We start from the raw sequence: 22,199 nt of genomic DNA, 5'->3' as shown, positions 1-22,199 counted from the left end.
TCGTCCTCTGGGTTTTTCTTTTAGCATTTTAGATGCTACATGTAAATGTGTGCTTAAGGTCCTACACGAGATGATCAGTGGCCTGTCCATGGTTTATTCTCTGTTCATGCCCAGAGTTCCTGGGTTAGACTTCAAATCCACCACAACCCCAATGACTAACAAGAAATCAATGAATAAGTGACTGAGTGTGTGTACTCGTATGTATGTGTGTATGTATGCTAGGCACAAGTTGTCTCTCAATCCACATCAGGACGCATAAGGTTTTTGTGTGTATTAAGTATTTGTGAGATTTAAGCTTGGTTAAACTGGTCCAGCTCTACCTCCAATCAATTTGGTGTCTTTGGTCCGTGTAAAAAGCCTCCATGTTACTGTTCCTAACATAATAGGTCTATCAGATTCATTAAAGGACACCAAATAAGACTATAACTGTAAAAACTACAAAGCTTCCCTTTCTATTTCTCACTGTTTCAGTTCAGCACAGGCTAAATATTTTATATGTTTTGTCATATAAGTGATCCTAGCTGAAATTAGCAGGAGTAGCAAACTTTTTTAGAGATGGATTGTTTCGTTGGTCTTTCGGTTGCTCCCGGGTTAGCGGACCATGGTGATTTAAATGTTGCATTAATTAATTAATTTAATTTATTAATTTTTTACTCCAGTATAACTGTGTAGTGAAAACTTGGACTGGCACTAAGCATTTTCGGACTAAATGCCACTGCCACCATTACCAGTCGCAATTTGAGTAAAAAAAAAATAAAAATGAAAAAAATATAACTTATTGGCTAAGGCTGAACTAAAACGGATAAACACATGCATGCATGATGTCTAAAGATCTTTGTAAATTATCAGGGAAGAGAGCATATTTAACTTTTTGGCCAGGTGCCCTGTGTCATGTACATACAGCGAAAGAACCAGTCATTAACATGCAAGTCATAGAGAGACCCAGAGACAGACAGATGATAGAAAATACATTTGCATTTTCCGGTTAAACAAAAGGATTCCAGCAGACACAAGCCATTTGTATGTATATTTGTTTGGCTATAGGAAGTTTTGTCATGTAAGCATTCAGGAAGCACGATGAGGACTTTGTTTTTTGGGCGGGCATAGAGGCATGAGAAAGTTTGCATCATATTAGAAAATAACTTACAGAAATTTTGCCTTTAAATTGTTTAATATTTTGGATAGCCTTCCACAAGCTTCTTACCATAAGCTTCTTACCACTTGCTCAAGGCAGAAGCTTTTTCAGTTCTGCCCAAAACTTTTACTGTATTAAGGTCAGGGTGACTGTAATACATCAACGTTATTGTACTTAAGACAGTTTGCCACAATCTACCTTTTGGAAAACTCATTTGCGACCAAGCTTTTAATTGGTCTGTTAACTGGGATGATGTCTTGAGATGTTGCTTTAATATTTTTCTATAATGTTCCTTCCTCATGATGCTCTACATTCTGAAGTGCACCAGTCCCCCTGCATCAAAGCACGCTCACAACATGATGCTGCCACCCCTGTACTTCATGGTTGGAATGGTGTTCATTGGCTTCCAAGCCTCCCCTTTTTCCTTCAGACAACAATGGTCATTATTGCCAAACAGTTTTAATTTTGTTTCATTAGACCAGAGGACATTTCTCCAGAAAGTAAGAGCTTTGTCCCCATAATTTTCGTATTCTTTCTTGCTGAGCAGTCTTTCAGGTTACATCAATATATCACCTCAGTGAGGATGGGTTCCCTGTTGAGTCTGTTTCCTTTCATGGTTTGTTACTCTCAGAGAGTCTTTCTTTGCCACTGTCACCATTGCCCTCGGCTTGCTCATCAGGGACAATCACAGGGACAATCACATTCACATTTCATACAAACTGCCATTATTTCTTTTGATTGTGTAAAGCTGCTTTACTACAATGTTAAAAGCGCTATACAAATAAAATTGAATTGAATCAACTCGAATTCGCGCTAAACCTATAGTTTGTTAACATCAGTGTTAAAATCTGTGGGTAAAAATGTGTTTTAATGACTTAAACATGCATGTAAACCTTTGACTTCAACTGTACCAGAGGTGTAGGTATGGAAAACAAAGGTTTGATAGGACCAAGCACAGTTCCTTGAATGGTTACCAGTATGTCTACGGATGTGTTAATGGTCAGAGAGATGTGGTCAGACCAAATCCCATGTGGCTTCCTACTTTCTACAAATGTTCACTGCAGAGATAACTTTTCACATTTAATCACTTCTACATCCTATGTTGTGCACTCTACAGCATCTTGCAGAGCCATGACTCAAACTAATTATAGGGTTTAAGCAGCTTTTCCAATGCTGCGGTTGTGGTAAATTTCACTTTTTATGGTCAGTTGCGGATTAAATCATAAGCTCCTCATCCATAAATAGACTGCTGCAGTGCTTGCTGCGGTGGTAAAAATACATTTATTTGTTCTGAGTAAGTTGTATATAAGTGACTAACTTAATGAGTAGCTTTTTTTGTTTTAAAGCTGTATACCAGTGAGAAACACAATACCCTAATCCATATCTAAATCTAAAACTAAATCTGATTAGATATGAAACTTGTCACTATGCCCCCCAAAATACTGGAAATGACTGGAGGACAAAAATACCAAGGGGGAGATATACCAGCACTGTCATGAATAAATGCTGTAATTGCATCATACACTTAATACCTGCACTTCTTGTGTTGACTTTTTGGGTGCGTTCCTCAGTAACTCCAGGGTTTCCAAGGTTAGAAAAAAAGGCATACACCTCCTATTTATATCAGTATTTGTAACTATATAGAACATCCTGGTGCTGCTCATTATTCCCTCTTTGGGAGCATCAGTAATATCGATAGAGGTTGTTTAGTATGTCCTCATCTCTTCTATCTAAATGTAGAGATTCTCCTGGCACTGACACACAGAACCCCAAATGCAGATTGAGTTGCATGTTCAACCAAAATAGCCAGAGACGATACAGTGTGTGTGTGTGTGTGTGTGTGTGTGTGTGTGTGTTTGTGTGTGTGTGTGTCCGATTATAACAGGGAGAAGGAAAACAGCCACATGTGTATAGAATAGATGCAAGCAGGGAAAGAGGTAGGTTGATTTATGTCTGAACATACTGTACGTGTGTGTGGTTATGTAGGGTCACATGTCTAAAAGTGGAGATATAACCGTGCTGCATCTATACATACACTAGATACATATATAGACCCAGCATGTCATGCTGCAGAACTGTTAGTCTAGTTGTATTTCATCAGTTTAGGAAAGATTTAGTGTTTCTTTTTTTTCTTTTTATGAGATCCTCTTTTTACATCTGAACTCACAACAGAGAGACTGCGGCAATGTTTATGTGTGTTTACCCTTTCCGGCATATGAAGGGAAAGGATTTGTGGTTGTCTTCAGTGGTATTTCATTGACCACAAAATCCGGTTGACAGAATGCACAGGTGAGATTGTGACGCGTGTGTGAATGAGCAAGTGTGTATGTGAGTGAAGGAGTGCATTCTGATTGAAGGGTGTGAATTAAACGTTTACATGCTCACTTTATTAAAAATTCCTCTTTACATGAATCATGTCAATCATAGAATCAGTTTCGCAATAAGAGCAGAGTATAACACGCAGCGAGCATATTAACCGTGTGTTCCTTTCGTGTTTAATAGTTTAAATGAGGATAATCGATGATAAATCACAAAACTAAGAAGAAACACATGACAGTGTTCAATTTTGTGGGGAGCCAAATTTGTGGTTTGCAAATGAATACAGTCTTTAACTGTTGTGTAACAGCCGCATGCCAAGTTAGTTTCTGTATTATTCATGTTTTCACAAAGATGATTAGTTGTTCTCTATGAGATGTTACTATAGAAACAACAATGTATAAGAATAAGCACAATAATATACATATGATTTTATGTTATCTTTTTTTGTTCGTTAGCTTTTTTCATGCAAAATTGAGAGTGCATTTGAATGACTGATGGTTTGAGTTGAGTGATGCGGAGCAGGGAGTGTTCGTGCACTATGTGGAAGGATCAAACTTTGTGCTGGCAGTTATAAATTATTAGCATCTTAAAAAGAACAGTTGTACAGAATGAAAGTTAGACATATGGATTATGTGTGTTCAAGGTTCAGACTAAAACAATCTGAGTGAAAACAATGAAAGACAAGGGAACGACATTTGATATTCGGTTGAGTGTTTTTGCTAGGGGTGTGTGTGTGCGTGTGTGTGTGTGATGAGCATCATGCAAACACTGCTGCTCTCCTATGGGCTGGTAGAGATGAACGAAGTGTGAAGGCTGCAGCCTGTTTCAAGTTTCAACAACTTATATTATTTTATATGATAGAATAGTTTATTTCATGGGAATGAAACACTGCCTCTGAGAATCCTGCTGCTTCGGTTTATGGAGAAGGGAGAGAGGAGATATTTGTTTAAGATGGATTCTCAGTTTCCAGCGGGATCGAGATTCTCTCATTTCTGGGTAAAGACAATTTAAAAGATAGGGCAACGTGGAGTACTTTAGATAGATGGATGAATGCAGCCTATGTGTTCATGAACTCATTAAGAGTCAGTTTTCAGCAGTAAAAAACAAACGGATCTCATACTGCATATAATGACATTTTCACAAGTGGAAATTTCTTGAATATGGTCATATTTATCTAGTTATTCATTGTATTTGGTTACAAAGCCAAATGTACGCTTTTTTTTCTCCCAAACTTACCTGTTCTATTGGCAGATAATATCGTTAGGTTTACTTTTGCTATGTGTGTTTCAGCTCAGTTCCCCAATGACTTCAGTCAGCAGTCCAGAAGACATCAAACCTCCTCTGGGCCTGAATGGGGTCATGAAGGTTCCAGCTCAGCCAACCGGCACCCTGCTGTCTCTCACCAAACACATCTGCGCCATCTGTGGCGATCGATCTTCCGGTAAGACTTATCCAAGAACATTAAAATTCCTTTTTTGCAGGCAAAAATAGTAATGGATGAACTTCTCTTTCAGGGAAACACTACGGCGTGTACAGCTGTGAAGGCTGCAAAGGCTTCTTTAAGCGAACAGTAAGGAAAGACCTGACTTACACCTGCCGAGACAACAAGGACTGTCCCATCGACAAGCGCCAACGCAACCGCTGCCAGTACTGCCGCTACCAGAAGTGTCTGGCTATGGGCATGAAAAGAGAAGGTGTTCTTTACTTTACTTTTTCAATTTTCTCCATATTTTGTGTGTATGAGCAAGAACATTTTGATTCCATTCATATATATATTCACGAGCATGCACACTTGTGTGAAGGAGTGCAGACAGCCCTTTCCGTTGAGCTTGTTATATCGTTCTGTGTCTGGAAAAAAAAAGCGATTGGCTGACTTCACATGTCCCAGAGGAAACCTTTACCCTCTCTGACCTAACAAAGGAGAAAAATGTATAAAAATTTCCCTGTTGCAAATGTTGATGTCAAGGATCACTAAGATCTTTCCAATACGATTTACATACATTAACAAATATATGTCTTTCTGCCTGCAGGAAATCGCTGCTGCTCTGTTACAGTATGCCAAAAAATCTGATTTGTGCTGCCTGCCTGAACAAGGCTCCTGTGTCTAAGCTGAGGTTTACCTGGCTTCCTCAGAGTGTGTTTGTGAGTGAGTCTTGTGGTAGTGATTGAGAGTCAGACATGTTGTTGGTAGATGCCTGCATCTGGTGTCACTTTTCCTCAGAATCATTTTAGCCAGCGCTCGGTGGATGTTTATGTGGTCTCCGTAACTTTACTGCATGCCAGCTATCTGGGAATGCAAGCGGGATAGTAGGGATAGTAGAGTGGAAGACTGATTTGTTTGGCTTGATAGTAAGGGAAAAAATCCTGGGCCATCAAGGTTTCTGTTTTAGAATCTTTGTGTTCCTTAATATTGATGGGGGAACAGTGGAAAGTTGTAAAATACTTTTTAACGCAGTAGAGGAAAAGATTGAAATGTTGCCGAGTAAAGGACAGGCTTGTTTCTCACCTCATCCAAAATAAGTAGGAATGTGAACACACTTTGCTTGTTGCACCCTTTCATTACAAGACACGACTGTCAACCTCGTCAGGATACGGAAAGTAGAAAGGACAATCTTATTGGCCATTACACACAATAGAGGACTGTTCAATTTACTGAATCATATTTTTATTGGATTGTAGCCAAATAACATATAGTCTTTTATATATAGTCTCAGAGACCAGGCAGAGATAGTTTGACTTCCTGGATTTATGTAATTATAGCTGCACTGAATTTAGCTCTCTGATGTCTGTGAATAATGTCCTCCATTCTATTAAAAACAGACTGTGACATTGCTGTGGAAATCTGTAGCCAGGGAGCAAAGTGAAAGCAGCTGCATGTGTCTGTGGGTGTGTTGGTCTGTGTGTGTCTGTGTGTGAGTGCCAATGGTATTATAAATACATTACATACAGTGTCCTCAATAATGATCAGCACTTTTGTAAAATTGAGCAAAATAAACATTACAAGCAATAATTTCGTTTTTTTCATTTTTCATTTAAAAAAAACAAACTAATTGTCGTCTTGTCATTTGTTCTCATTCCCCAGAATTACTATCGCTGTCTATAACTGTTTTCATGTTCTCAAACAGGAATATAAAGGGGTTTATAATGCTCTGCACAGAGGGAGTGGACTTATATCCCTCCACAAGTATTTTCTAATCTTGTTAGACTACAGGACTACAGGAAGAGATTCAGTGCTGTTATTCTTTCCGTGGCACCCTCACCACATATTACTTGTAGCGAAGATAATAACCTTCAAATGAACCGTTGTTTGTAAAATTTGCAGAAGCGTCATATGAAAAATATGCTTACAATAAACAAAACAATATTCTCGTATGTTTGTGCTCAAAATGTCACAGTTATTTATTTTATCTACAAAAGTTCTAATTTTCATGAAGGGTGCCAATAATTCTTGAGGGCACTGACTTTGTTGGTGAGTAAATTTGTATGCATGATACTGAATGATTCCCTCCTAGTCCACATTTACTGCATATAAATAATTCCTTTTATGTTTGTGTGTGTGTGTGTGTGTGTGTGTGTGTGTGTGTGTGTGTCTTTGCACGCCTCCAGCTGTCCAGGAGGAGCGTCAGCGGGCGAAAGAAAAGAGTGAAGCTGAATTGGAGCTGGCGGGTTGTGCCAGTGAAGACATGCCAGTGGAGAAGATTCTGGAGGCTGAGCTGGCGGTGGAGCCCAAAACCGAAACTTATGTGGAAGGCGGTGTTGGTGCCGCTGCCAACTCTGTAAGACAGTTCTCTCTTTCTCTGTCTTTAGCAAACACACACTATCCAAATCACCCTGGCAGTCTGATAGATCAAGTCAAGTACTTCATGCAGCTGTTTCATCTCGATTAGACCACACTGACACTCTCAGATACTGGGCGGATCTTCCAAACGTCTAAACGTTCCAGTTTAGAAGTGATGGAAGTGTGTTTAGTGAACTCTGACAGGAAGGGGCTCCCTCTGGACAGGATGTTCACTTGTACAGGGTAGTGCATTCCGGCAGCGAACCACCACACATTCCTACACCTAGACATAGGACAGTAGTCATCTTCCAGTTTACAGTGTTCACAGCCTCCACTGGGAGTAGAGCTCAGCCTATTCTAATGGTTTTAGATGGTAATAGTTTTTTGGTTGTTGTTGTTTTATTACAGGTCCAGATGTAAGACAAATATAATAGGTTTATATTTATTCATGTAATTCTTATATGTTGTGTTTTTTATAGTGAGAACATACAAAGGTAGGATGCTTTATATAATTTAAGGATACTAATAATCATATTAAGAAAAACATGTTATGGAACCAAGAAAAATATGTTCAGAGATATTTGTTTACCATTTAATCCTTTGTAACAATCAGCATGTTTTCTGACGCAGGAATCTTTCATAACAGTACACTATACTTTCAGATTACTTCAGTAAGGGGAAAAAGGCTGGTGACTGTATACTGTATGATACAACCCTAAAAACACTAAATGTGTCATATGATTTATTAGCAGGCCGCGTGGTGGCTTAGTGGTTAGCACTGTAGTCTCACACCTCCAGGGTTGAGGGTTCGATTTCCACCTTGGGTCTGTGTGTGTGTGGAGTTTGCATATTCTCCCCTGTGCTTGGTGGGTTTCCTCTGGGTACAGTTTTCTCCGGTTTCCTCCTACAGTCCAAAGACAAGCAGATTAACCAAATTGACATTCCAAAATTGCACATCGAGTGTATGTGTGTTTGTGAGTGCGCACTGCGATAGGTTGGAACCCTGTTCAGGGAGTAGACTCCATGCCCCCCACAACCCTGTACAGGATAAGCGATATAGAAGATGAATTAATGATTTATGAAAATGTTTAAGAATGCAGCCCCTGTACTTTTTTCTTTGCAATAAAAAAAAAATCTGCTTAATTCATTATATAAAGCTGTCCAATTAAACTTTTCAGAACCTAAATACAGATTAGGCTTGCATACTTGTCCAGGAACAACATCGCTGATTCTGCATTCAGCTTCTTCTTCTTTACCAAGGCTATATTGCTCCATTTGTAGGATTTATTCTGGGTTTACTGGACTTCATTTAGAGTTTTTTTATTTATTTATTTTTTTTTTTTTTGCTCACAGAAGAAATATCTAACTGCACTAATTTCAGAGGGCAGAGAGAAGGAGCATTAGGGAGTGTCTGTATAATGACTTACAAGAGGCCCGTCCAAAGAAAAACAAGGCTTCCAAACCAGACAGCAATTTCCCAAATTGGTTTTCTCAGCCACAAAATACACTTGTGTTGAGACCATGGTTTAAAATGTCCATTTTTCTCATACTTTTCCATAATTTCTTTTTTACACATTATTTGAACTAGTAAGAAAAAAGAATGGACTCTTTCACCTTGAAAGCTACTAAATGTAAGATTTCAGAATGTGGTTCTGTCCAGTGGAAAAAAAAAATACATTGTGAGTTATGTTATGTGAGAAACAAACGTCATTCGACACTTAAATTGAATAGTATAGATCCTATTGGTGAATTTGTGATTAATTGCAATTCCACCATGCTGTGTTTGTGATCTTACCTCTAAAACGCAAGGGCTTGTCTTGTCTGTCCATGCTGGTTCAAAACTGCAGTTTGAAACCATTGCATGCTGTTCCCAGGTATTTGTGTGTCACAGAGACTAAGACTAGTGGGCTAGCTCAAAGAACATTGCCTTATAGAAAGGCAAAGGCTTCTTTCTATATATTACTGTTTTGATAAGGTTTTAAGTTTGATTACACTGCACAGTGTGGTGGTGCACATGATGTGCACAGGTCTGAAAATGATTCCTTATACTTCCAGAACCACTCTTTCACAGTATGAGGAGTGTAATGACCCTGTGCCACCAGGGGAAAAAATGACATACGTTGACAGAATGTGTTAAGATTATTAGCTGACTTTATTTTATTGTCACATGCTTTAGAATATAATCAGTCTGGACTCATCAGAACACATTCAAAGTCCAATCTTTACACTCGCTAGTAAATTGAAGGTTTTTTATGATTATTCTCACTAACAAGTGGTTTTCTCATGACCACACTGCCTTTTTAGTCTCATTCCTCGTGATTTTACTTTTACTATTAAGCATAGTTATGTTGCAACTTTACAAAGCATTTATGTCATCTCTAATCATGCTCAATAATTATTTTTTTTGCGATCTTTCTTCTGTGAGGTTTCTGTGAAGTTTGTGGTTTAATAATGCGTTGGTTAATTCTGAACTCAATTCTTGTCATTTTTAAGTTTTCCTCAAATATTTGACCCCTCTAAAACTGTGACTTTTTTGGCCGGGCAGTCTATATGCAAGCATTTGCAGTAAGTAATATTTTATGGAAATAGAACTCAATTGCCCTTTTTAGTTTCATCCATAAAAACAGTATTTAAAGATTTCTTTTTTTCTGGTTTTACCCTGCTCTTCACTAAATGGCCTGTTTTGTTCTTGTGTTTGGAAAAGCTTCTTTCAAATGAAACCTGACTCGGATTAATCCTGCTTTCTTTTGGATCAAATGAAATTTTTGAGATGCCTGCATGAAATATGTTTAGAACATGGCTGATGTTGTGAAATGGTCTGGATGTAGAATGTGCCAGAATGAAGGCCATTTAGGAGAGATGAGAAAAAAAAGGAAACAACCTAACTTTCTGATATTGCTGCGTTCACCATGAAACTGTCCCCCCATCGCACCTCTATGCTTCCATTTATTGGTGGAGTCCAAAATTTTGGGATGTTTATTGGAGAAGAGCTTTGAAGAATTGTAGCTGACAAATATGGGAGTTTTGTATTGTAAAGTTTAGCACTGTAAATCATCACATACAGACACACACACACACAGTTCTAACACGGTTTTAACAAAAAGAAGACTGCATAGCTAAGGTTAAGCTATAACAGCTTCAACTCTTCTTTGAAGGCTGTCCACAGTATTTTGGAGTGTTTCTGTGGGATTTTCTGCCCGTTCATTCTGTAGAGCATTTATGAGGTCAGGCACTGATGTTGGACGAGGAGGCCTGGCTCGCAATCTTTCTTCCAGGTCATCTGAAAGGTCCTCAATGGGGTTGATGTCAGGGCTCTGTGTGCTTTTACACCAAACTCATCAAACCATGTCTTTATTATCCTTGCTTTGTGCACTGGCGCACTGTCATGTTGGAAGACACTGTTGCCACAAAGTTGGAAGCATAAAATTGTCCAAGATGTTTTTGTATGCTGAAGCATTAATATTGCCCTTCACTGTGGTTAAGAGGCTTGATAAAAACACCTGAATTCAATAATTAACAGGTTTGGCCAAATACTTTTGTCCATATCGTGTAAGAGCAAACTATCCACGACTGATTAACACCACATAACTACATTAAGGGGAAAACATAAAGAACTTGCCTGAGACATTGTAAATTTAAAGGTAATCAGAAAGAAGTAAAACTAGTTTCAGTTATAATCTTTGCATGTCCATTCAACGCAAGTTCAGGCCCTTTAAGATGGGTGGAGATTAAATGGAATCTACTGGAGCTTGGATTTTCCCTCAACTTTATAGGATTCCTCTGATTTGCTCTCATTTTCTGTGTCTTTTTTCACCAAGTTACCCAGAAGCAACACAAACATTTCACGATCTTTTTGAATAAGAATTTACCATAAAAATATAGATCTTCCGTTGTAGTATAGCTTAAAGATTAAAAAATATGATTGTGTTATGTACGTTTTTACATCAGTTTTTGCTGCATAAATGTATTCATTAACATGAAGCTCTCTTTTCTACCTGTCTCTTTTTCTGCAGCCCAATGACCCAGTTACGAACATTTGCCAAGCCGCTGATAAGCAGCTCTTCACATTAGTGGAATGGGCAAAGAGGATACCACACTTTTCCGATCTGCCTTTAGATGACCAGGTCATCCTTTTACGAGCAGGTACCAATATAATTAAACAACAATCAACTGCTTTTTATTCAATCTGTATACATAATCATAACTGTGTATGAAATACATGTCCTGTGACAGTAATGGCCACTTAAATGAGCACATTTTGTGTTTACTACAAGATGTGTCGCATTCCATACTCTCTGTGCATTGCATATGGGACATATGAAGCATTCGAGTCTAGTTTTATGAGCTTATTTTAATTAGCATAGTATGAAAGAAGACAATCTCAGAATCCAGCTAAACAAATGTGTATGTTATTAAAGAACTAAGCTGTCAGTCTGAATACTAAATAAATATATCATATGAATTAGATGTTTGTAAATATATTAAACATAGAGAAAATCCATTATTATCATTATGTTTGTAATGTTGAGCGAGCAAATGTGTTTGTTCTCTTGCTACACGTGTTCTGCAGGCCTGAGGTTGCCTGAGGACGCTCATCACTGTTGCATGCTATGTGTGCATGCTAAGCTCTGACCTTGTCATAGCATATTTAGACTTGATCAATGTTTGACACGTTTAAAGCAAGCAGATCTGTTCCCAGTTTTGGTTTACTTTCTTGACACAAACATGTGGTTTACCCAAATGGCCACCAGAATGCATCGTCTTCTTTCTGCCTTTCCACATGTCTCTGTTCAGAGACTACACTGAAGGCTGCCTGTCTCTCTTTATCTCTCACAGGGTGGAACGAGCTCCTCATCGCGTCTTTCTCGCACCGCTCGATTAGTGTCAAAGATGGCATATTGTTAGCAACAGGCCTTCATGTCCATAGAAACAGTGCACATAGCGCTGGAGTGGGTGCCATTTTTGATAGGTGAGTGTTTGAGCCTTCACACATCTTTGGAGTAGAAACTTTGAAGTGTGAGTCGGTTAAGTACATGGAAAATGTAGAGGTTTCCAGGCTGTTGGGAATCACCAACGTACAACTCTGTGGGAAGAGTGAAACAGGCTTGCTAGGTCAAATCATTGGGCAACACTGTACACTACGGGATTTTTGCCATATTAATGAAGTTTTTGCCAGATTTGTAATTCTTAACTGTTCTTGGTAACTCTGATGTCGCATGCCTTAAATCAGATATGAATTGGCTGCGCATTGCCTATGAAAGTGTACACCATACTCACGATTATGATGTAATCACCTATGATTCCTCTACAAACATGCTGAACTGTCTATGACCTTGCGCTGTACTTACTGACGGAACTATCTACTACATCTTTTGCTTTAAACTGTCAAGACTTGCCAAGAACTGCTATGATTTCTTATTATGACCTGACTAGGCGTGTTTTGGTTGCCTGTGATGATGGAAGCTATGATCCTGCCATGAACTTCAATAATAAGCATCACTATATGCAGTGTACTATCTATTAGTGCGTACTGTTTAGGAGTTTAGTGCACATGGCTGGACTTACCCATATTAGAATATTTGTCCATCCCCGTCACAAGAGGTTTATTTATGAAGCTATGCAGTACTGACAACTCAAAGATGTCCACATCAACACTAAACAAATTTGCCAATTTGACTTTACAATCCATTAATAGTAGTAGGCACTTACACGCACTGATATGCACCTCCATAGAAATGTAACTTTATATCCACTTCAACAACTGTGACTGGTCCACCTGGTAGCTTCTTCTTCTATGCCCTGTTTTTGAAAAGAGTTAAAAGTAGTCCTGACCAACTCCTCCAATGTCATCTCTCGTTTTACTGTTGTAGTAATTTTAGTAAATGTAACTTGTTCAACATCACATCACTTCTTCAACTTCAACAAGATCTGCTAAGTTTCATTCACCTTTGTTTGTAGATCAATGTCCGATATAATGTATCAATTGATGTATCTGATAACCTGTCCTTGCAGTGACTAACCAGTTTACTGCATAATTTTGCAAAAATGTGGTAAAGCACTGGCCATGCAAGTGGCATTATTCATGCTGCGTGTCTTATGTAAGCTGCATCTGGAAAATGTACTACTTTCAACAAATCAACATTCATTAAATGTTACTTCAGGGCCAAATTATCCCATCCTGTCTTGTTTCCAAGTCAAACTGTGTACAGGTCAGTTGATTGTTTGCACAACAACATTAAACATGTTGACGAGATGTGTGTCCTGTAAAACTTTCCATTGCCGTCATAATTGTCGTCATCACGAATCCAAAATTCAAAACTTACACTCTTTTTAATAATTACGTATTAATTACCATATACAATTAGTGCAATTAACCCTAAGAGATAGGAAAACCGGTTAGTGTTAGTAACAGAGTAACAGTCTGAGGACTGATGAACATACACAGACTGAAAGAACATGCACCCTCTTAATATAATCATTGGTTACTGAATGTGACTCCCTTCAACAGTTCAAAATATTAGCACTTCCACTATTTATAAACCTAAACGTAGCATAGAAGATCTCATAAAACATAAATTCACGGATTTTTACACTTTTGCACAGCCTGTCAGCTGTTATACATATACACAGAGGCTTTGTTGTTTAGGAGGTTAGAAAGCCCTGTACTGGGATATTAAACCAGACCTTTATGACAAATAGATTTTTGACCGCCATAGATCATCGTCTGTGAGCTTTTGAAAATGAGTCTGCTAAGGACCTTACTCTGTCTCTATCTAAATTGATAGCACTTTTACATTAGGCCACATGGAAGTGTTATACAGATATGAGATCATGATTTACTTTCCATATGAAACATGTGAGTGCCCTTAAATTAAATGTCCAGTCAGTTTAGAGCGAAGTAAAAAAATCCATTTCATGTGCCTTAATGGTTTCGATACAGATAGGGAGTGATGAGTCATTTCCTGATATTTAGCACAAGACGATTTTCTTCTCAGTGTTTGCGAACGCAAATTAGTCGGTAAAATTGGAAATGTAAGTCTTGCAAAGATACGCTGAGTTGCTTCTTTTATTGGAACAGAGTGCTGACAGAGCTGGTGTCGAAGATGCGAGACATGCAGATGGACAAGTCTGAGCTTGGATGCCTGCGAGCTATTGTTCTTTTTAATCCAGGTACAGAAACGCATATTCACATGTGTACATATACACCGTGACTAGACATTACCTGTTTACAAACACAAACATGGTATTTTAATGAACTGACATTTTTCTGTATCCATGGTCTAGAAATCAGAGAAAAGTGTAGTAAATGTGCTTCTTAATCTGCTACACTGTATAAACTGAAAACACTTAACCAAGCTTCTTTGATCTTATTTAACACTTTATTGTGCTGTTCTAAATTTACATCTTTTTTATATATAACACATTCCATCTTTAATGCAAAGTGAAATCTCTTACTTTATTCAAAATAAAATGCTTTTAACATGACATCATGCAGTGTACGGCCTTGGACACATAATGTATCTGACGCACTGATGTTAGCTAACTGATTTCTGAAATATGCCATAACATGTCATGTTCTAATATCTTCCCCTCCTCCACACGTAGACTCTAAAGGCCTGTCTAATCCAACAGAGGTGGAGGCACTTAGGGAAAGAGTATATGCTTCACTGGAGGCCTACTGTAAACAGAAATACCCTGATCAGCCTGGGAGGTAAATATACACAAACCATGTTTCTCTGGTATATAATTTTAAAGTATTTAATTAATGTTATTTGTTAGAATTGAGAAATGTAATTAGTTTCGTTGTTGGTGTAAGTATTGAATGTCCACATCCATCTAATGCAATTATGACAGTAAAGAGACCATGTTGTTGTTGTTTTTTTTTAAAGATGTATTTGTTTGATACCTCTTACTTAAGGGTGCTTTCACATCTATTAGTCCATCATTTCAGAGCAAAATGAAATTTTATCTGTTTTTCATTTTTGTATGGCTTTGCATGCCTGTATGTTTAGGGCTAAATGGAAAACTTCTTTATTCATCATCCAGAAATAACATGAATGGAATGAAAATAAAATCAAGCGTTTATACGCGTGCATAGAAATTACAGGAATCAACACACAGAGAACAGGAGCCAGTGCTACAAAATCAAATAGATAATTATATAAATAACTAGTTCTAATTATTTGATGTCAAATCCAGCTTTTGCTTTCTTAGTTTGTTATTAAGAACAATCACATGCTTTGGCTTGGTTTGTGCCTCTCAGCTCAGGGTCGTAGCCCACAAGCCAAAAAACACACCATCTAGATTCATGTCCTACTTTCTGGTTGTTTCTTTATGATTAAGTTTACAAAAAAACAAAACAAAAAAAACATACGAGTTATGTGAAAGCACCCTTAATAAGTTGTCCTAAACTTGATCCATCCTAACATCTGTTTCTTTACATGATTTTGAGCAGATTTGCTAAACTGCTGCTCCGACTGCCTGCTCTGCGCTCCATCGGTCTGAAGTGTCTGGAGCACCTCTTTTTCTTCAAACTCATTGGAGACACCCCAATCGACACTTTCCTAATGGAAATGCTAGAGGCGCCACACCAAATGACATAATGGAGCAGTGCCTTAACTCGCTCATGACGAAGTCGCTCAGAATCTCTGTAAAGAACAATCTTTTTTGCGCACATCACCTTCAAGAGGCTACGATGAGATGCATCTCAGTGACAAATGCTTTATCGGCTTTTCTTGCAATCCAGGAGACAAACAGGTTAGCGTTGGTGCTTCATTTTTTTGGGAATTTGCAAATCCATGTATTTACAGAAAGATCATTCACTATGGAGCAATTTATAAGGAGGATGGATTGAGAGAGTTCTAACAGGTATGCTTGGGAGGAAAGCTGGCTGCCCGGATTTTAGCGGATCTTGTGGTCTAAACAGTATCTTGAATATTCTGCCTCACAGTGACCTACCTCTGCAGTTTCCTCTCTTTACAGCGTCTGTGCTCAAATAGCTTCATGTATGTACACATTCACGTCAGTGGGAGTGTATAGGTTTGATGAATGGATGCAAAATTCTGCAATACCTCATAAACACCCCTCGGTACCACAGGACTCCTTTTTCCTGACACCTCATCACTGCCTTTGGTATAGACTGTACTTTATGTACCGAAACATTCAATGTTAATTTAGCAGTGTTTTTTTTTTTTTTTCAGAATTTTTCAGAATTCATTGATGTGAGAAAGTTGTATAAGTAAAAAATTGTTGTATTTGCAGCACTTAACTGATTAAAATTTCTTTTCTTTTTTTTTTCAAACAGTGTTGATATTAGTTAAACTTCCAGCAGTCAGTCAGAATTACAGAATGAAATAAAAGTCAGGTGTGTTCTTTACCTGATTCAAGTTTATTGATAGAAAAAAGCAATGATTCTTTGTTGTTTGTGTAACATTTTACATGTTGGATTATCAATTGTTATGACTTCATAATTCATCTCATTATTGTATCAAGTATTTCCAAAGATTTTCATTCATGTGATGATTCCCAGCAAAGCAGCATTTGTGCTATAATAATATGCAACTAGGCTACGCTCACATTAAAAGGCTGAAGTGGCATAAATCAGGGTTTTTTTTTTTTTTTTTCAAAATTGAGACAATGTTCTCAACTCATATTCTGGATACAAATATGATACTAGATACATAGCCTTGTAATCATATAAGAATGTATGAAGTGAGTGCTTGTAGCCTGTTAATAGTGTTAATATGACGAGTAAGTGGAGAAAGTAATAACTGAAAAAGCATAAAAAAAAAAAACTGCACCTGGAATTTTATTTTAATTTGGTCCTATGTAAACCGGCTCCCAAGCTGTCAGTCTGACTCCAGAGCAGATTTCATTATTGACAGATTGTACTATAATTTCATTACCGCAGTCTCTAAAACGTTTGTTCATGTTGTTCACGCTTATCATCCACGTGGTGTTATTGATTTCAAAATGTGCTCATGTAAGTCATTTCAGTGCGGAAGTCTGAGGTCACTTAAACACGATTGTGACCTGTCAAGATAGAAAGAGTGAGGCTAGTCTGCCACCTGGTGGTCACAGGTGATACTTAAGGTTTTACTAATTAATTTTACCATTGGAGCCAAAAAGGGAAAAAGATTAAATAGAATTGAATAAAACTTGTTAATGTGAACATAGCCTTTTCTTAAGAGAATCCAGATGATGGTCTGGCCTCAGGGATGTGGAAGGTTTGGAAGAGTCTGCCATCTGGTGTCTCACAAGTGAAACTACCATTCAATGTTATGCTGGAACAGGAATATGAAGAATCCTTTAATGTTTTATAGTGTTCAGACTTGGGAAGCATTACAAAATAACCAGACCTCAGGCTTTGTAAAACACTTTTTATATTATAGTGTTAGTCAGACTCATATTGTGCAATTTCTTTCTGTTGTGATGTTTGCTTAAAGGAACCTCTTGCAAACTGAGCCAGGCTGAACTAAAACAGTGTTCTTATACAGTTATTATGCATTTTAGGTTATTATTATTATTATTATTATTATCATTATTACAAGTTTTCATAATCAGACTGCAGAATCTTAGCAAAGCCGCTGATTGCTCTTTCAGTAGTCAAACTTTGAACTTAACGAAAGCAGAAGCTACCACTCAGGCACATATAAGGTTTACATACAGTTTTTCACAAAACCCTAACAGTAGGTTTTTTTTTGTTTTGTTTTGTTTTTATGGCCCCTGTCACCTGTAGCCTGAAACCAGGTTTAAAACTGTGGGCTTTAAACACCAGCATAAAGTCATAGGATAAACAAAAAAGCCTCTTTGTACATTTACTAGATCAGAAATCCAAGCTGCAACTCTAAAATGCCCTAATCTAGAATAATCCTGGGTGCGGGGCCTCATGGAAGACAAACAGGGTTTAGTAGACCAACAGAAACAGCTAATATACTTTCCCAATGATAAGCAAAATTTTGGCAAACCATGAAAAGATTTTGGTTTAAAGAGAAATATCTATTTTTGTACAATTGTAAGTTTTTTTTCCTTGTGTTCCAGGTATTTACATAATTCTATTGAATGTTGCAGACATTAATTGTATAATTGTTGATTTGTAAAGTGGATGGGATCTTGCCCTCTGAACAGGTTGCTGTTGGAATTTTTTCCCTAGATCTTTTAATATTATTATTATTATTATTGTTGTTGTTGTTGTTGTTGTTGTTGCTGTTTAAGGATGATTTGGCTTCACCTGGTAGTAAAATGCCATTTTTATATATCAGTACAATAAGAATGGGTTAATAGTATGTTGTCATATCATACAGTGTTTATTGTTTAAAGGACAATTAAATTCTCAGTTTTGAAAGCTACTTTTTCCTTAGTGCATGAAAGAATCATTAACAAGTTGCAAACTTTTTAAAGACAAGTAAAAATAAAGATGTTTGTATATTTTCCCTATTAAAATAGGCCTAAACTTGCAGTGTTATTTGCAGACATTGTAGATAGAGAGATCAGCCAGAATATTTAGCCAACATTGTATAATTCAGACACTGGCAATTGTATAAAAACATGAATAAATTTGTACAATTACCTAAGTTTCCCAATGAAAATAAAATAACAAAAATATCATGTTAGGTGTTTTATCAAATCCTATTTAATAAGCATATAAGAATTGTGAATGAAATAAGAAATGTCTTAGAAGGCGTACAACAATCCTTACCAAAAAATTTATAATGAACCGAAAGGTTAATTAAACTGTTTTTACAGCCATGTAAGAAATGCAAGTATAATTTTAGACCACGATAAATCACCAGAACAACCACACCGTGCCTTTACCTGAATATTACAGGATGCTATTCTTCCAACAGATATTTGCCTATTTTGTGTTTTGAAGAAGGTGGTTTTCCAAAACCTCTTTTTTATATGTTTAGTTAGAGTAAGATGAAATCACAAGGTCATAGCATACTACATTGCTTATTGTTTATTATTTTCAGCCTCTTCAATGAGTCCTCATGCCCTATGGATCAGATGTTGTTACATATATCAGGGTAGAAATATGTAAATATAGTGTTATTATATAAAAATTATCAGTCAGAGAACTTTGTATTGATACGCAGTAACAGCTCATTATAATGAGAAAAATAAACCCAGAACATAACACCAATAATGCCTTCAGAGTATAATAACAAAGCCACCAAACTTTACTATAAGTTGTCAACCATCTGCTATCTGTAACTAATCCAATTGTATGTTTGAGAGGATTAGATTGAAGTTTATTGTCACTGAGCAAAGTAAACCAAAAGGCAACAAAATGGAGTTAAAATGCAACTACAAGTGCATAATTCTCTCTATCTCTCTCTCTCTCTGGATGTGTGTGTGTGTGTGTTTGTGTAAAGGATTTTTTACTTTTTAAAAATAGATGCACCCATTGATTAGTCAGTGATTGGACTTGCCTGTTTTTCAGCTTGATCAGCCATGACTGATCACATTGGACAACCGATTCTGTGCCGAGTGCACGAGTTCATATTATTAAAAAGTTGTGCTGCCTTTATCTCCAAACTCTGTAAGTGGATTAGTTTCATAACCCATACACATTTTTACACCAGTTTAAAAACACTACGACACTAATTAGACTCGAAACACATGCTTCAGAAGCCGCAAGCAGCTGCACGCTCACAATTGCTTAACACGCACTCAAGACTTTAGAGACAAACACGGTTTGTTTTGTTTTTTAGGCATCATGTACACCCTCAGGCCACCGAAAAACTAACCACTGCACGCTGCTTTTTTTTTTCTTTCATGCAAATCATAAGTGGGGTATCGATTTTTGCTTGCAATGCAGTTACAAATGAACTAATGTAACATGTTCACACCTGCACAGCAGTGACTGGGGGGACAGTAGCCTTAAAAGGAAAGCGCTGATAAGACATTTTAATATTATCCGGAGTGCGGATAATTTTTGACTTACCCTCGTAATATATAAGGAATAGACTGCATTTATTTACTTGTAAACTTAATGACAACCTTTTTACATCTAAAACAGTTTATACTGATTTGAGAAATATTGAATTGGTCGCAATATTTATCGAATTAGCACCTGATATGTATCATTGATATACTGTGTATATATATATATTGAGTGCGTGTTCATCACTTTTGAGCATGCAGCTGCTTGCGGCTTCTGAAGCATGTGTTTGGAGTCTAATTAGTGTCCTAGTGTTTTTAATCTGGTGTAAAAATGTGTATGGGTTTCAAGACTAATCCACTTACAGAGTTTGGAGATAAAGGCAGTACAACTTTTGATAATGTAACTCCATAAAATGCATTTCTGTTGCATCAGAATCGGTTATGTCCAATGTGATCAGCCATGGCTGATCAAGCTGAAAAACCAATGGGCGCATCACTTTTCTAAATCTTATATATATATATATATATATATATATATATATATATATATATATATACATACACCATATTATATGCTGTACCTATTTTTTGTTATATATGTTTATCATGTCTGCATAATTATGTACAAAATTATTCTGTATTTCCATATATAACTTAAAAATTAATAAATAAATAACATTGCAGAAGAATATAAGCATGGCTGTAAGAAAAGAAATAGTACAGGACAGACCAGTTTTCAGATGCAACCAAAAAACCTAATGTACGCTCCTGGGATTTACATAAAAATAGAAAGGAGCAAGTGTGACAAAATTACCAGAAGAACTCATATTCTCCAGCAAGTTCAGTAAGACCTAACAACTGTTTTCTTATAAAACTGCTCAAATCTGTGTCTAAAACTCTTGATTTTAAGCAATGAGTTTTCACTCTAAATATTGACTTATTGCTTATTATTTATTATTATATATTATTATATTATTTATATTATTTATCTTTATAGAAGTTTCTTTTATGCAGAAATGTTTTTAAAAGCACTATATGCCATATTTTTGTATGTGCCCACGTCTTTTGCACAGTACTATAAGTAAACTAGTTAGGTTTTACTGAGCTTGCTGGAGAACACTATATTTTTTCCTTTACAGCCATGCATATATTCTCCTGTAATGTAATTTATTTATTAGTTGTTAAGTTGTATATGGAAATACTGAATAATTTTGTTGACAATTATGCAGACATAATAAACATACATAACAAAATTGGTACAGCATATAATATGGTGCCTAAGACTTTTGCACAGTACTGTATACGCTGTGGATGCCAGTGGTGATTACCATTGTATTTATTCTCATTTATATATACTGTATATACAATGCCACGAAAAAGTATTTGCCCCTTCCTATTTCTTTTGCATATTTGTCACATTTAAATGACTCAGATCATCGCACCAATTTTAAGATTACACAATAATAGTAATTATAAAATGCATGTTTTTAAATGCTCATTTAATCATACAGTATATAACAAATAAACCTGTAGGTTATGTACTGTAAGAACAGTTTGACAATGAACGAGAGGGATGGGGTGCTGCATCAGATAACCTGGGCTCCACAATCATCCAATCTAAATCCAATTTAGATAGGTTGGGATAAGTTGGATCAGAGAATGAAGGAAAGTAGCCAAGAAGCATCCAGCACCACTGGTAATTCCTTTAAGATTGACTCAACCCATGACGCTGACTGAGAGAATGCCAAGAGTGTGCAAAGCCGTCATCAAAGCAAAAGGTGGCTAGTTTTTATAAACACATTTTTATTGTATACATAATTTGATATTTGTTCTGTCGTAATTTCAATGTCTTCAGTATTAATTTATATTGTTGTCACACTCCTCAAAAAGTATGAATTAATTTCTTCTGTGTCTTAGCAATTGCTCTGAGAGTTTAATAGTCTTGTCATTTTCCAGTGCTGCCAATGCAGTGATGATGTTCTCTGCAGGATGACAAGCGGTCGCAATCAACACATCTAAAAACAAATTATACACAAATTATAAACAAGCACACAGTTTACACAGCATGAGTGACGAGTATTC

At 36.9% G+C, this 22,199-nt stretch overlaps 1 protein-coding gene across 2 annotated transcripts in view; it reads left to right on the top strand.

The window, feature by feature from the left end:
• rxrab (retinoid x receptor, alpha b) overlaps nucleotides 1–18,798 on the top strand; it is a 48,217-nt gene extending 29,419 nt beyond the window's left edge. For both annotated transcript variants that reach the window (XM_053480957.1, XM_053480956.1), the window contains 8 exons: nucleotides 4,745–4,895; nucleotides 4,969–5,148; nucleotides 7,061–7,230; nucleotides 11,246–11,375; nucleotides 12,069–12,201; nucleotides 14,311–14,402; nucleotides 14,838–14,943; nucleotides 15,688–18,798. In XM_053480957.1, coding sequence (XP_053336932.1) covers nucleotides 4,745–4,895; nucleotides 4,969–5,148; nucleotides 7,061–7,230; nucleotides 11,246–11,375; nucleotides 12,069–12,201; nucleotides 14,311–14,402; nucleotides 14,838–14,943; nucleotides 15,688–15,835 — 1,110 coding nt within the window. In that variant the 3' untranslated portion in view covers nucleotides 15,836–18,798. The remainder of the gene's footprint in view (nucleotides 1–4,744; nucleotides 4,896–4,968; nucleotides 5,149–7,060; nucleotides 7,231–11,245; nucleotides 11,376–12,068; nucleotides 12,202–14,310; nucleotides 14,403–14,837; nucleotides 14,944–15,687) is intronic.
• Nucleotides 18,799–22,199: the final 3,401 nt, after the last annotated feature.

Source organism: Clarias gariepinus, chromosome 21 (genome assembly GCF_024256425.1).
Source record: "Clarias gariepinus isolate MV-2021 ecotype Netherlands chromosome 21, CGAR_prim_01v2, whole genome shotgun sequence".
NCBI lineage: Eukaryota > Metazoa > Chordata > Actinopteri > Siluriformes > Clariidae > Clarias > Clarias gariepinus.
The sequence above is the reverse complement of the archived record's forward strand: the minus strand, read 5'-3'. Positions and strand labels throughout refer to the sequence as shown.